The following is a 16,684-nucleotide window of genomic DNA, read 5'->3' as shown; positions in this document are numbered from 1 at the left end:
AGAGTAATTTGGGTTGGAAGGAACCATTTAGATCATTTAATCCAATCATAAAGTCAGCACTGCTAAGTCCACCCRTAAACCACGTGTCTACCTCCAAGGATGGCAACTCAACCACTTCCCTGAGCATCCTCTTCCAAAGAGAGGCAACCTTTTCCAAGAAGAAAAATTTCCTAACATCCAAAGTTCCAGGTGYCACTTGAAGCTGTTTCCACTCATTTCTTGTTACTTGGGAAAACAGACCAGCCCTTACCTTCCTGCAACCTTCCTTTCATGTAGTTGACCTACATGTAGAGACCTTTCAAGGTCTCACCTGAGCCTCCTTTTCTCCACGCTAAACAACCGCAACTCCCTCAGGGGATCCTTGTCCACCTGGGCACATGTTGGCTCATGTTCACAGCAGCTCCAGGTCCTTTTCCTTTGGAGAAATTTCCAGCCACTCTTCATCAAGTTGGTAACTCTGCTTTGGCTTGTTGTGCCCAAAGTGCRGAACCTGGMACTTGCCCTTGTTGAAACACATTCAGCTGGCCTTGGCCCATCAATGCAGGCTGTTCACGTCCCTCTGCAGAGYCTTCCTACTCTCCAGCAGATCGACACTCCTGCCCACCTTGATGTCATTGGAAAACTGGCTGAGGGTGCACCCAGTCCCTCATCCAGTTAATTGATAGAGATATTAAACAGTTATAGCCCCAATATTGACCCCTGGGAACATCGCTTGTTAGTGGCCACCAGCTGAATTTAACTCCAGTCACCACCACTCTCTGGGCCTGGACATCCAGCCAGTTTTACCCCCTCAATTAGTGCACCTGTCTAATCCATGGACTCCCAGTTTCTCCAGCAGAATGTTGTAACTGCTGTATTCCTTTCCTTGTTTTCAGATAAAATGCTTATAAGCATTTTTATTTCATCAAAAACCAGTTTTTTCACCCTAATCTACATGCAATTTTGTATCATGATACTAGTGTATCATAGGTTTTCTTTGTCTGAAGTTGTTTTAGCAGTAGAACCTTGTGTAAATGCAGTAAAGGCAGGAGAAAAGTGCCTTATTAGATTTCATTTTCCTTTGCATACAGGAATAAGCTGCACTGACATATCTTTTATATCTAAAGCCACAGTAATAAAGTGTATTTGTATAACAGAGGCAGTACATCTCCTGKGAGTACAGAGTGCCTAAGAATTAAACCTGCTGTGTAAATAATTCTTGGAACAACAATAYTTGTACCAAAACTAACAGATCAGTCTGTGAAGCCTGTCAGCAGTAATGCCTGAGCAAAATTACACTTCTTTGGAAGTATGTGTTTGGAGACAAGCGGATAGAAGAGCTCTGCTCTTCCAAATTATGTCTGAGCTTTCTGCCTTGGCTAGGTTGGTTGTCAGTATCCACTGCAATTTTTATGTGTCTAGCRGTGGCAGAAATATTTTTAAAACATGTAAATTTTTGTGAATTTTTCTCCCAAAGCTTCAAAATTTGAAAATATTTAAGAAGAGCAGGAGTAACAGAATTTCTTAAAGGAATGAATGTGACCAATCATTATGGTAACCATGATGTTACCTGAAGTAAGAAAGCACCACCAGCTCTTACAGTCTCTCTGGGACAATTTTCCCCTCAGTTTTGTGTTCCTGTATGTTCCTGTTTATGGCTTCTTCTTTGTTTTATTAACTCCTGTTGCACTGGAGAAGGTCCTCAACCAGATAGCCGTAGAAGAACTGACACTYGGCTACCACATAACCATATAAATTGCCAGTACAGTAAATTTTTCTTCATGAACAAAATATTATTTATTTTTTCAGGTCAGGTTTTATTTTTTACATTTAAATCAGTTTCTGACTTGGTAAATAAAAGCATGAACAAATCAAAAATTTTATATGAAATATCCTATTTCAAGACMTACTATTATAATGGTATGATACTATTATAATAGTACAAAAATATATCTACAGGTCTTTGTGATTATTTTCTTCCCTGCAGAATAAAGGTAAAATGTTCTAATGTTTACATTACTTTAACATATGTAGTAAGTTATTTATAACATTTTATTTCTGTCTTTCTTAACCATTAGGAAATCCTGAAAAAATTTCAGAAGCAAATGTGTATGTCCATGTTCTCGATGTTAATGATAATGCACCAGAATTCCCTAAAAATTATGAAACATTTGTTTGTGAAAATGCAGTTTCTGGACAGGTGAGCATGSAGTTGTTAGCCATAATTTTTCTCACTACAATGAAGATTTGGTCTGAGATGTTTAGCATTGATTATTTCAGTTTTGTGAATACAGATTGCATTTTTTCTATTTCCAGAATTAGTTCCATTGATATATGCATAGTTTGAAATTTAAATTTCAGAACACTAACATATATTTTTTCCCTTTAAAAAAAAATCTGTATGTCTCACTTGTTTTTAAAAACAGGTAATAGAGAAGTACAGACAGAAACTTTGGAAAAAAAAATATAGGGCACAAATTTGTTTCATGTTAAAGTCACAGATATTAAACCTGTATCTGGTTAATCTCAGCAATAGCATAAGAACCAGGCTTAGATCAATTTCAAACCAGATTCATTGTGTCYTGCAGTTAGGAATCATTTGCTGTGAACTGAATTCAAACCCTGTCTAGTTCAGTGGAAGTTAGAAAATGTTTAAGGCGCAGGCCTTACAACACTTTTCCTAGCAGACAGCTTCAGCTATTGTTATATTAAACATCCTTCCAGGAGATTATTTTCTATTTCCTACTTGATGAATGGGGGTAACATCAGTCAGGTGTTCAGATTCCCAGGTACATTGCAGTCTTTCCATTTTCCTCCTGCAAAAATAAAACCTAGGATGTTCCAAGTTGCTTTGGGTTTTTTTATATGTGTGTGCCTTTTTTGGTTGTTGTTGTTGTTGTTTGGTTGGTTCTGATTATTTTTTGTTTGGTTTCCTTTTTTTTTTTTTAAAAAAAAAAGGATACAAAATGAGCAACATCAATAAAACCTAACCAAATGAAAAAAAAGCTGTAAAGAGAAAAATCTATATGTTTTTCCACCACTCTAAAGCATTATTCAGATATACAAAAAAGACCTTTGGGATATCTGTGAYGGATCTGTTCAAACATTTTGCTCTSTTTTGATTTCTGAATCACAGAGCCTCTCTTTTCATGCCAGTTTGGTTTACTTTGACCTTGATTAGTCTGAAGTTAAATAAAGCTTTTCCTGTTGCTCCAATGATCTTTTTATAGCCTCTTGCATCCATTTATGTTTTTCTATCAGCAACTACTTTGATAGTTTTGCATTTGGAAATTCTCCTGTCTGCAAAGGCTACCTCTGGTTCGAGGTATTTGGAGCAAACCATTTCTATTGGTCTTCAAGGAACTTATTGGCAGGTCAAAGTGCAGGCATTAAATAAACTTCACTTTGTGATCCTTGACTTCAAGACACCATGAATTAAATATGGAGGCCTATAAAATGGTTATTTGTAATCCATGTTTTGGACTTGCCTGCAAGATTAAAACCAGGTCATTTTTTTCTCAAGATTTTTGGTATTCCATAGTTGTTCCACTGATAAATAATATCTATATGCTAACTTATAAATAGCTACTTTTCAAGATCAATTATATATATATATATATATATATATATATAAAGTATTTTGAGAATCTCACTTTGGTTAAAGTGATACTGCAAAGAATAGCAGTGTTAACAACCATAATAAACTCTTTAAGCATAGTGTACTGAATAATTCTTCTTTGACATTGTAATATATGAATGAGGAATGATTGTGATATTTTTTCTCATTTTACAGAAAGTCATAAAGTTACTTTAGGTTTATGGGTTTTTTTCATTGTTATAGGAAATATTTTTTTGAGACTCACAGACATCTTTAGTTTAGCCTGTGGAGATAGTGGCAGTAATGTTAAATAATTTTCTCATTAACAAATTGTCTTAGAAAGAACAACAGGAAACTGATACTTGTGTGCATAATTATCACAGTCAGAGTTTATGATATTTTATTCAATGTTTATGATTTAAACAGAATTKTTACATGATGTATTTTTGGTGTTATGAATCTTTTTCTTTTAAACTTTTACTCACAGGAAAAATATATTTTATTCTCATCAGCAAGAAACCAAAAGATTCACRCGTGATTTTATAGATGCCCTAGTTGTCTGCTGAATAACAAAGTTTACATTTCAGAAGCATCAGTTTAAGAATTAAAGGACTTAAACAGGACATTACATATCTTTTTATCTTAACCATATTCCTTCAATCAATTTCAAACAGCTATGGAATCTGTTTACATGTTGAGTTGAGATCAAGGATTGTATAACTGCATTATCACATTTTAGTTTCTAAAGCAGATATAGCTATCYTTTTTACTGGAATCAATATTCTGAGAGATGTTCTCACAGTTGTTCTGCACTTCTGCAATTCCCTTCTTTGCCTGATCTGAGCTGTGTCTAATTTCATGGGATATCCCAAAAATATATTTGCATCAGTTTGCAGWGTTTAGGGGAAAAGGAAGGAAGGACATTGCACAGGGAAAGATACAATTGAAAAATTCTTATTCAATCTAGACTTTATCTTGGTGTCAGCCTGGTTTACAGTAAAAGTAATTTATAGACAGGTCAAAATTAACTTATTTTTGCATAGCCTAAGAGGATGATGGTTAATAAWAAAGAATGAAACATCATGAGTAAAACCAAGTGTCGTCCTCATTATCTAAACTCAGACACAGTTAATGATAGCTTCAGTCTAGATGAGAGGGCTTGCTTTGAAGTATTGGATTTTCTGAAAGACTATAAACATTTTTGGTCTGTTATTATTGAATGACTGCTGATCTTCAGCCCCCTGTATAATGTTTTTGTGAGAGTTACATTTAGCTTAGCCTCCAAAAGTCATTCAAACAAAAGGATTAGATTTCAGTCTGTGGGACTATAACCCAAATTTGACAATAAAAAATGGATGTAAAGAAGATGAATAGGTGGTTTTGGCACCACACTGAATCCATTCATCCTGTTTATTATATATTCTGAATGGAATTTTCACTATCTATTTAGTGTTACAGTTCTGTATGGTCTTATAACACAAAAGTCAGCTGTGTACTAGACAACAGCTAAAGTTTTTTTAAAACATTGAAAAAATACTTTCACTGCATCAGCACCATTAAATAAATTCTTTTCCAAATGAATTGAACATGCACTCTTAAATGGCCTTCTCTTGCTACAGCTATAGTTATCATCAGATCAAATAGACCAATATTAGTAAGACATTCAAACCCATTATTTCCTTTTGATTGGACCTTTTGACTTTGTGTGTAAACACAGTAAATGATGACCACAATGTTTCATTAATTTTTTATATTTACCRTTTATGGGTGTGTACAGTAACTATAAACCTTTGAACTTCAGAGGAAATAGTCTATACGAGTTGTCAGAACACCAGGAGGACCAAAGAGTCCCAAAGCTAACATTAGAGATATCTCAGCAAGAATAGATTTGACCCCAAAAGCTTAATTCCCAGTACATTAATAAATTGACTCACCTGGAAGACACAGTTTGAAAGTTTGATGTAGACTGTATAAAAAGCTTACATTACATGTAAGCAAACTGACCATCCAGAATGTACTTATATGCGATAACTTCAGCACTTTTGTGAGTATGAACTTTCTTCCTATCACAAAGGGAATTGATTTCAGCTGAAGATAAGGTATACTGAACATACCTACATTTGGAATTAATTCTATCACCTCTAATGCATATTTATTCTGGTAATTCTGAGTTCCTGTAWTTTGGGGATCACATATGAAGTGACACTGATATTGCAGCTTGCTTAGCAATTCTTATTAGATTCAAAGAAGTGATTGAGTATGCAGAACATTTTGAGTCAGAGATAAGAAAAAAAGAAATTTATTTACTCAGTACTTGAGCATATAATAAAATAATAATCAGTTACAGTGAAAGTGCAAAGTACTCATTTGAATTTACTTCTCTACATAATGAAATGTTGACAGAAGAAAAGAGAGGAAATCTTTTAACAAATTCTATGAGTATATGATTAAAGTTAAAAATGAGTAGTTTGCYAAGAGATCTTTCTAACAAATCATGATGTAAAATGATTTTTCCTAGCAGAGAAAGTGAGAAGCAAGATCATGTTTATTGTTTCATTTTGTGTGTTTTCTTCAACATTTACAAAAGGCATCTTTGCTTCTGCAAAGCAATGATAATGATAGTAATCAGTAAAGAGTAGTAATGATAAGAAAATACAAAGTTTAAAAAAAAAAACAACAGTGAATGCATCCTTTAGAGTGTAAAAACATGATGAAGCTGTGAAAGCAACACATCATGCAATGGACTCTTTACTAAGGTACACCTGCAGATGCACCAACTGCAATGTGATGCTTTGAAACAGTGGGCACAGTGGCCCATGGAAAATTCCTTTTTTTGTTTTATGTGGATCATGATTCAACAACATTATCTCTTAGCTGAATAGCACAGGTGGAATAAATTTATTAGCATATGCAAGCAAACATGAAAAAGTATCTCAGTGTCATAGCATGAGCTTTGTGGTTGTTAATCCTTTGCAGATAAGTACACAATTTCTATTATAGTTGAGCAGAAACAYTTACAGTAGCCCAGAGAAATCAGTTCAGAACTATGCCAATTTGCTTTTCAAAACAGAAACAGTCAACAGGAGAACCTGAGTCTTGATGTGGAAAGTCTACCTGGAACATGCAGCCCTGACTATAGCAATCAACACTTTAATCTTTTATCTGCTCCAAACTCTGATGGTCAACAAATATTATGAGAATGAGAAACATCTTACTCCTCATAAGACTCCTGCCAATTTTGAAYAAAAACAAGTTCTGTACTCCCCAAAGAGATGGATGATTAGATCTCTTGCATCCTATAATCCACAGCAGAACTCCTGTTGTAGGATGCTGAGTGGAAAACAAAACAAAGAACCTGAAGTAGAAAGCAAGAGTTGGCAAATATATTTCTGCTTCCTTCCATCTCTCTAATGGGATTGGTAAGACTAACACACAAAGGACTCAAAATTCTATACTCACGGTACTGTTAACAGTATTGTTAATCAAAATTAACAATAGTCATTGTTGTTCAGATGAGAAATCTGTGCCTTAAATTCAACTTGGTTGAGAGAAAGCCCATAGAAGCAGAAAGGGCTGTAACAAAGAAGGTTTGATCCTTTCTTCCGGACCTCTACATAATTCCAAATCAGTAAAACCATTTGGAGTTGAGGAAACAAATTTCCAATGAATTTTTATCAAGATTACCTCGCAGTCAACTACTCCATAATCCACAATTTTTTATTTACAAGACAGAGTGCAGGTGCTCTTCCCACAGCTTGGGCTGGCAGGTGTGTAAGGACTTTCTTTCTTTTTCAGTTTGCCAGGGCAGGAATTTTTGTCCGGATAGATTACTCACATCTGCCTTATCAGGCCCAGCATCCTCCTGTGATTGCCATCTACACTCATGACAAGTCCCCACAGTGGAATTTAGTCTGGGCTGTTGATTCCAAGCCTTCACTTCCATTTAGGCCTGAAATTAACATCTTCCAGTTTCCYGTCTATGCCTGTTGTGGTGGCTTATCTWRTGGAAATGTCCTYCTTTGATAGTTCTTTGAGACATTTCACTGCATTCTTTAAGTCCTCAAAAGCCATCATAAACCTAAATCAGTTTTTCAACAAGAATCAAGTAAATTAATCTCTGCTTTAAAGAAATACCCATTTAAAAACAAACTGCTTGATTGTTWAAGTTCTAAATGAATGGGACTTGAAATAAGAATTTTTAAAGCAATTAAATTTCAGCCTAGTCAGCACAACAACTGACATAACCTTGCAGAAGCATATTCTCTTTGTTTACACACTAAAATGTTGGAGGTTTGTAAACCTTGACACACGAGCAAGCAGTGTAGTTTTTGACTATGTGATGCTAGTTTCCCTGGTAAAAGKCTAGAATCTCCTAGATTAGATGTAGAAAAACCTTGGAAACCAGAAAAAATAAGAGTTTTCCTTCACTCAGAGTAATTTCTCTTGTACAGTCAATAAAATCAGAGCTATTGATTGCTTTCTAAATATTTTGTYGACTAGTCTRGGCTTCGTTGAATCTTAGTGGAAGTGCTAAAGCAAGAAGTAAACAATAAKGATTTGCCCTGTTCTTATATTCCAAATTTTCTCCTGCTGCTAGGGTGAATCTTTGAAGGCACATGAATTTGCCCAGAATAACCATCCTAGGTTTGGGCAGAACAAGACAGGATCAAAGCAAGGGAAGGTCCTTTGGGTTTTTTTTAACTAGTCACATGCCCCTTAGAATTTTATCAATTGGATCAAATATAGATAAAATGCATTGAGCCAAATAGATTCTGTATGTAAAATATGGCAGTCAATAATGAAATAAAAAAGCAGYACCTAATTCATATTTGCAGTAATTCTATGATTTTCAAACATGATAGACTCCTAAAAATATGTTTTCAAAAGAAATTGCTGGTACCTGATTGAAAATTCAGGGTATAAAAATCACATCTAGTTTTGGGGTTAGGGTATGTAGGTAGGTAATTTTTCTCTACCAAGTAACTGAACTAAACCAAAACAAAACAAAACAAAAAAAAATTAAATTCAGCTAACATGTCTTTTTTAGATTATCATATTACTCTGCATATTTAGTAAACTTTAATGGACCCTGAATTTTAATAGATGCATACCAAGATTTTTTCTGATCTGTGCCATGAAAATGTAACCAGCAAATTGTCAAGAAAAGCCAATATGGCCTTTTTTAGGATTTTTGAGTTAGGTGGTAAAATGTTGTAAAATGTGTCCTTCTTTGAAGTTTAGAGTGGATATATAGTTTTGTACCGTATTTCTGTTCATATTGAGCATATCCTGGGACCTAWATTTCCTTATAAAAATGAAGCCTGTGGAAATCAAGGTAATGTTAGTGGTCAGTTATTGCTCCTCACTGATTTCCTGACCTGCATGTTTATACCTGTATTTGAATTCATCTCAGTAATTTTGTTAGTTCTGAGGAAAGAAAAAAAATCCCTCAAGAATTTCCATCCTTTTAACACTGTGACATCACTGAAAAGTTATTCCACTCAACAATGGCAACTAAATAAAAAATCTCACRGGTCCTCATGTTTCCATAGAGTGAAAGTATAGATTTAAAATAAATTTCACATRTAAAGAGGGAGCAGTGTTGAGAATAAAAAATCTTTTGGTGTGTAAACCACATTTGGCACTCTGCTTTGAWGATTTCATCAAACGTAGCCTCCTTGAAAAGAAAAAGAATGTGTGATAAAGTCCTAGATGYTTTTCCTGAAAAACTAGGAAAGAGTTTTTAAAGGCACAGATGGAAAGCTGTAGTAGTCACTYCCATTGACTTACTGCTTCACTTTTAAAGCACAACTTGAATCATTCAGGTGATCTCTGGTTTGGAAAATTGGGGGTTCAGGTGTCTTGTGTGCAAATATCTACGAGGCATGAGATAAAATAGAGCCCAAATGCAAATTGAACTCTCTGTTTTCTGAAAATTGATGGGCTTCCAGCAGTTCACTTTCCTCCCGATCAGCAAGGATGCTCACTAATATGTGTTGATYATTAAATATTTACCTTTAAATAAAGAAATATAGACTCTCTTTAACCAGAAATGTTACTAATTATGTTAATTGTGTGGTTGTTTATTTACAGATATAAAAAAATTTCTTTTGAATGCTGTTATTTTTTATCTTGCAATGACTGTCTGTTTTGACATATTTCTAAATGAAGGCTATTTTGTTCTCCTGAGAAAAAACAGCCAAAAATTTCCATAATCAATCTGTTATAATGTCCAGAATCAAAAAAAATCAGCACATTAACTTGTCAATGTATGTCACTCTCTGGAGCTACAATATACCAGTTGAATGATGTTAACGTGTTTGTGGATTGCAAGACAATGGGTTTTGCTGAGAAGSATTTCTTCAAATGTAGAATGATATACTCTTCACCTTGAATTTAGAAAAAGAAATCCTACACAAAACAGTATATATATGATTTTTTTTTTTTCATTTATGGAGACTTCATTTGCTCSTGGTCCTTTGATCTAGAAAACCTTTTACATTTTCTCAAGGTTTTAATGCCTGCCTGTCTCAAATATTGATGAAAACTTAAAGCAGAGTACTCATTTGGGTATTTGGTCAATATGTGCATATTATGCACTCAGTACAGATTCGCAGATCACATCCTCAGCATCAGTAGTTTAACATATCTGGTATATCCTTTTATTGTTTTATAGGACAATGAAATTCTTTCACTCTTTAACAACTCGGTTCTTTTGTCTTKCCAGCTAATTCAAAGCATCAGTGCTGTGGATAAAGATGACTCAGCAGAAGGTCACCATTTTTATTTCTCATTGGCTCGGGAGGCCACAAATGGCTCACATTTTACAGTCAAAGACAATCAAGGTAGTGTCATTCATGCAGTTCTTTAAGACCTTTCTAATAGAAGATGAGTGCTTCTAGCAGGTCCTTAATTTCTTACAACTTTTCACTAAAATAGAAACTTTCATTGTAAGAATTAGACATGTCCTGAGGTCCACTTCAAAACAATAATTCAGTAGTATCCAAGAGTTTATTTTCCTTTTCAAGTGAATAACAGAAGAAGACAGTTTTATTTCAAGGAAAGAAAAAAAAATGCTGAAATGAAAAATACACAGGTACTCCTTAAAATTTTTTTCTTAATGTAGAATATGGTGGTCAATTCCAACTTTCTTGTTAAAACAATATTCCTGAGAAATAAGATCACTAGAAAGAGAAGACTGATATTAGTATGGGACTGTTATTTCATTAATTCAGCAAGATCAAAATTTTAAAAACATATAACAGGAGTGCAATCTTATTTTGTAATATAATGCAAAACCAGACTGAGATGAAAATATAGGTGTGATAGCTGCTGGAATTTTAAAGGAGATGACCATTTAGAGTCAGTCTGCTGAGACTACAAAGAAAAGCTTTTTCAAACTCAGCTGAAGTACACATCATTCTTATTGACCACGCTAATTATTTGAATGTTCTGGCTAAGGGAACAAATCAATGGAAATAAGTTTTAGAAAGTTCCAACTGCATTAAATGGCAAACTGCTTCTCAATTATCTTCAAAGTTAGTCAATGTATCAATAAGAATTTCAATTCCTATCTTCATTAACCTCTCACTTCTTGCCAGAAAGAGCTGGGTCATTGTATTAAGGTCAAATTGTGCACGAACCATTTGCCTCTCCCACCTTTCTTCTTTCTGCCCAAAACCCAAGCAGCCCCTCACACAAGACAATTTATTCCGTTCCTTTTGATGACTACTATATGGGAAAACAAAACTTTAAAAAAATATGATACAATCAGTTTTCAATCTGTCCCTTTCTGCTGCATTACACAGAAATGGCTGTTTGAATTGTGATAGCCCTACAGARGAGAAAAAGTGACCATAGATCTGTAGTATTTTATCTCAGAGTTACTTTCTGAACTATAGCAGAAACTTAGAACAACTTCARTGTGCAGGAGTTGCCTCCAGCAGACTGTTTGGATAAATGCATTACACAGATAATGGTAGAAACACTTTTTTTTTACTTCTACATATGCACACATGCAGTAATTACTTCTGCTATGACAAACAATTCTGACATGGAAATATTTACAGACTTTTTTTTCTTCTTTTCATTACACATGCATGTAGACAGAACTATTTTGTTTTGTAATGAGTTATGTTACATATTTGAATTGATAGATCTGCAGCAGGAGCTGAATTTAAGCTGTTTACTGTGTTTTTTACAGAAACAGRTTTCCAAACAATAATCATTAAATACAAAGCAAAGTGAAAGCATCTAAATCTTTTTGCTATTTTAGGTAGTAGGATTCCAGCTAGCTCCAATTTTTGAGCCAGGGAAAGAAATAAGAGCCTATTTTAGTGGACTTTTTTCTTGTTTTCTCTTCTTTCCCTTGCCACCTGTTTTCACTATGTGCTGCTAGACACACTTTTTAACCTTTTTGATTGGCAAACTGTCTATATTTTATCTGTGAACTGCCAGCTTGGTAGCAGCTGGATATATRGAACCATTTTAAGAACCAATTAATTAGTCTGAGCAGGTTTCACCCACTGAATAAGATGTCAATTTCTTTAGCACTGAACATTAAAACCAGAGTTCCTAAGTCAAATTGTATTATTGCCCTTGGAATACATACATCAAAAATAAATGCAATTTATTCATGATTGACATAATGTGCACYAACTGTCAGTGCCTGTTTTTACATTTTTAGCTTTCTAAATATGTAGCTTTGCAGAGTGCCATTGGTTTTATATAGGTCAGATTCTAGTGGAATATTACTATTGTGGTTAGAAAATATATAAATGCATATCATCATAATAATTTATCTTCCAGATAACACAGCTGGAATTTTCAYGGAAAAAAGTGGCTTCAGGAGGCAGGAGCAGGTCTTTTTCTACCTGCCAATTTTAATTGAGGATAATGGAATCCCACCACTGACAAGCACAAACACCCTCACTGTCACTGTCTGCGACTGTGACACTGAAGTGAACACCTTCTACTGCCGATATGGAGCTTTCATGTATTCCTTAGGTCTCACCACAGAGGCTTTAGTTGCTATTTTGGCTTGCATATTATTATTCCTAGGTAAGTACAAGCAAGAGAAATTGGTTTGCTTCCTTTTACAGAAGGGCTTGTTAAGTAACAAAGATGCATCCTTGACTGGAAGACTGGAAGTACCAGGCCATTGGAAAAATTGAAAAAAAGGAAAATGTTTCATTTCTTTCATGTTTTCTTATCTGTAACTTCTCCCTTCCCCTCTCCAATTTTCAGAAAAAAAAAAATTAACACAATTTCCCAAAAGTTGGGTGTAATTGAGTAATGGCTCTCTTCATTTTTCTGGCATTGCAATATTAAAGATTTCAGAGCCCAAAATCTGTATTGATCTCAGGTAAAGCTGAATACAGCATTACACAAGAAAATTTGCAAGTGTAGGAATATATTAAAAGAAACAGCATCCTACTCATTCTGCCTTAGGAATGGCAAATGTAAAACTGAGATAAATTACAAATAATAAAAGAAGAGAATCTGACATCTGTCAGAAAGCTCCAGACGCAGGGAGTTTCTCTGTCAATTAAGGTTATACCTCTAGACAGCATTTTCTCCAAATGTTGGACATCTCCTTTTTCCTGTCAGGAGACACCAGCTTAACCTCCATTACATTTGGGAATTTGTGGATGKGAAAGCTGGGTTTGAGAGTGTTTCAAATGCACAGGAGTTCTTCCACTACCTCTGTCAAGGGTCATGCACAGCTGGCAAATGACACTCAACAAACCAGCGATCCAAGCCTGGCTATTCCTGCACTGCATGGGGCCTTGGCTGCCTCAAGACATAATTTTTATGTCTAAACAGGAGAACTCATGGCAATACCAACCATTTCTTGAGTCCATAGCAAAGCCCAGGTTTGCACTGGTTTCCCTACATGCATGTCCTGGATTCCAACAGAGGACACAGGAACACACAAAATTGAATTTATTGTTTCTAGGCTTGCCTGCACTTCCAGAGTCACCTTATTTGAGTCTGTCTTTAGACCTGCCTTATGCCTTTTAGTCAGTTTAAGCTTACAGGTCATTATGCATTTCAAGTTTTGGTTGATTGTTGCAGGGTGCCTGAACATGTTCACATTGTGTTATCCACTTCAGGGACTGAGGATCAGGCAAACCACCATTGCATTGTCCAGGCCACAGAGGGAATTACTCATCAAGGGTTTGCAGAGAGCTTCTCTCTCCTGGTGGAATAAATCCAGGGCACCTACTGGGCCTATTCATATCACACAAGTCAAAGCAAGGATAGATATATATATATATATATATATATATATATACTAGTCCAAAAGAAAAAAAAATACTCTACTACTACACTCTTTACAAACAAACATTTTAAATTAGTTAAATCTTTGAATCGATATTTGTGATTATTTAAAACTAAATAATGAAATGTTCTACATRTGGGTTTGTCATTTGTCTCTGGAAAATAATTTTCAAGTGTTATGTGTAGCATTAGATGAGTTCACCATGAAAAAAGAGTTTGGAAAGTTTAAACCATCTGGGTTTTATGAATATATTGTAGAAATTCTTGTTTCCACTGTTTTAAAGTTTTGTGTTGGTATCTCCCAACAAAATTGAATAGTTAGTTTTAAAGAGGTAGAAAAGAGGTCTACTTCCAGTTCCTCATATTCTTAAGTTAGGTAAAATCCTGTAATTGTTGATAATTGTATCATTTTGTGTCCTGAGTAAAAAAAAAACTACAGTCCACAAAATACGTATTTAATAGAACYGCAACAAGATATAGTTAATTCTGAAATAATTAATCTCTGTGAAATTAATAGATTAATTCAAAGGGATCCTCAGTTAAAATGACATTATGTAGGATTAAAAAATAGTAATTYAAAATAWTTTTTTTAAAGCTTTTACCTATGAAAGAAAAAAGATCATCTCATTCATAGGCCTTGACAGTAAAATGACACAGAACTTAGTGAGAATCTTCAAATTTGCAAACTAGCATAACAGAAATAGTTGAACACCATTCTGCATAGTCTGTAAAACTGAATGATTCAGCCATGTGAGGAGGATGTCTTGCTCATTGTCTCATTTTTCATTTGGTCTTCCTGGGTCTTTTATCAGAGAGACTGTTAGAGATTAAGAATTTAAATTCTGAATGTGAAATGGATATATTATGTAATAAAAAAGGCACTTTCAAAAAGCATAACCTGTGTTTCCATCAGTTTCAAACTTGTATCTACCAAAAGAACTGCTCCATTTCATCCACCTTTTTTATAAGCCCCTTTGTAGCCATTTTCCCAACACACCCATTGCTCATCTCAATGCCATAAAATCCATAAAAATTACAGCTCTATAAATTTGCAAAGATAGCTTCACTTTGCAACAGCATTGATACTAAGATAAGTAGAGATTTTTTAAATCTTTCCAAGTACATTCAAAGTCTCCAGTTCTGTTTAATTTTTCCCTTTTCCCTTCTCTTCTGTTCTTTTTATTTTGTCAGTGTTCATTCTGGCAATTGTAGCGATAAGGCAGCAAAAGAAAAAGAAGCCTCCCTTTTCAGAGAAGGTGGAAGAATTCAGAGAGAACATTGTCAGTTACGATGACGAAGGRGGTGGCGAGGAGGACACGGAAGCCTTTGATATTTCAGCACTGAGGACACGCGCTGTCATGAGAACGCACAAACCTCGGAAGAAGGTGGTCTCTGAAATCCAGAGCCTCTACAGACAGTCTCTGCAGGTCGGCCCAGACAGTGCAATCTTCAGGCAATTCATTTCAGAAAAGCTCGAAGAAGCAAATACAGATCCAAGTGTTCCTCCCTATGACTCACTCCAGACCTACGCGTTCGAGGGGACCGGCTCTTTGGCAGGATCCCTCAGCTCGCTGGGTTCAAACTCTTCAGACATGGATCAGAATTATGACTACCTTGCAGACTGGGGACCTCACTTCAAACAGCTTGCTGGAATGTACACTTCCCACAGAAGTGTGGGGGATTAGGCACTCTTTGTTTTTTTTTTTTATTTCCCTAAGTCTCAGCAACCAAACGCAACCGTGGATTTTTACAAAAGAGATCATCCCACATATGAACGTGAAAWATAAGACCCCAAGGGTTTTAATATAGAAAGTCTTGGATGTGGAAATCTTTTGAAAAATYACACCAGGGGTGTTATGACATGAAGGAGTGGAGGTTCTCGTTTGAAAACCTTGTGATTATCAAGCTGTTTGAATGCTGTGCTGCTTTGGATATCTGGGTTCTCTTCTGGATACTGAAATACAGATCTGCAACAAAGGAGGAGTAGAAGCCATAAATGGATGTTGTAAACATTCTGTCATCCATAAGCTTTAAACAGTTTCCAAAGTTGACAGACTTTTGCTGTTGCAGTTCAATACACACATTAACCAAAGTTAAACACGCATATTTGTATAATGCTTCATTATATAAATATAATTGTGTGAAAAGTAGACCCTAGATATTCTAATACCATTGTCAGAAGTGCTCACAAAATTATCTATTTATTGTTCTTAGAATGATAAAACTAAAACAAATGTCTTTTCCTATCAGTATAAAAATAAAAACTCATTACAACATCAGCAAGTATTTGCTGCCATTTTAGTTTTTAATGAAGCTAKTGGAAAATGTGTAAACCAATACTTAATTTAGCAAATAAGATAGGAAAAAGAATCAATATTTAACTTAAATACTGCAATCGACCACATTATATATTACTGCACTTAGAACAAAATGCTGTCCAAATACAGACATTTTGCCTTTTATTAAGAGTTTAAAGGATGACTGATTTACCAGCACAGATTTATTTTTTTATTATGGAATATAAAATTAGCTGCAGTAGTCAGTTTTATTATAACAATATTAAGAATCTTTAAAATGYTAAACTGATGGTTATAAAACTTTATGTACGACATTAGATAATAAGATAATAAAATGTTTTAAATGTTAATCCACTTTGAAAATGATCCTGAATCATTCTGCAAGACTCAAGTAAGATTTCAAAATTAATTTCACACTGTATTTTTCCTAACTATTCCATAACAAATATAAAGCTGTCTCAGAATATTTCYTTACTTCTGACATTACCCAGCAGCAATTTTGGAACTGAGTTCATCAAATGTCTTC

General features: G+C 34.8%; 1 protein-coding gene across 1 annotated transcript in view; it reads left to right on the top strand.

Moving 5' to 3' along the window:
• Window positions 1-16,465, top strand: part of CDH19 (cadherin 19) — a 63,713-nt gene extending 47,248 nt beyond the window's left edge. Inside the window, exons 9-12 of the mRNA XM_057374312.1 lie at window positions 2,058-2,179; window positions 10,305-10,422; window positions 12,386-12,637; window positions 15,053-16,465. Coding sequence (XP_057230295.1) covers window positions 2,058-2,179; window positions 10,305-10,422; window positions 12,386-12,637; window positions 15,053-15,546 — 986 coding nt within the window. The 3' untranslated portion in view covers window positions 15,547-16,465. The remainder of the gene's footprint in view (window positions 1-2,057; window positions 2,180-10,304; window positions 10,423-12,385; window positions 12,638-15,052) is intronic.
• Window positions 16,466-16,684: the final 219 nt, after the last annotated feature.

Source organism: Malurus melanocephalus, unplaced genomic scaffold (assembly GCF_030028575.1).
Source record: "Malurus melanocephalus ecotype Western Australia unplaced genomic scaffold, MMel_1.1 scaffold_223, whole genome shotgun sequence".
Lineage (NCBI taxonomy): Eukaryota > Metazoa > Chordata > Aves > Passeriformes > Maluridae > Malurus > Malurus melanocephalus.
This window is presented reverse-complemented; position numbering and strand designations above follow the sequence as displayed.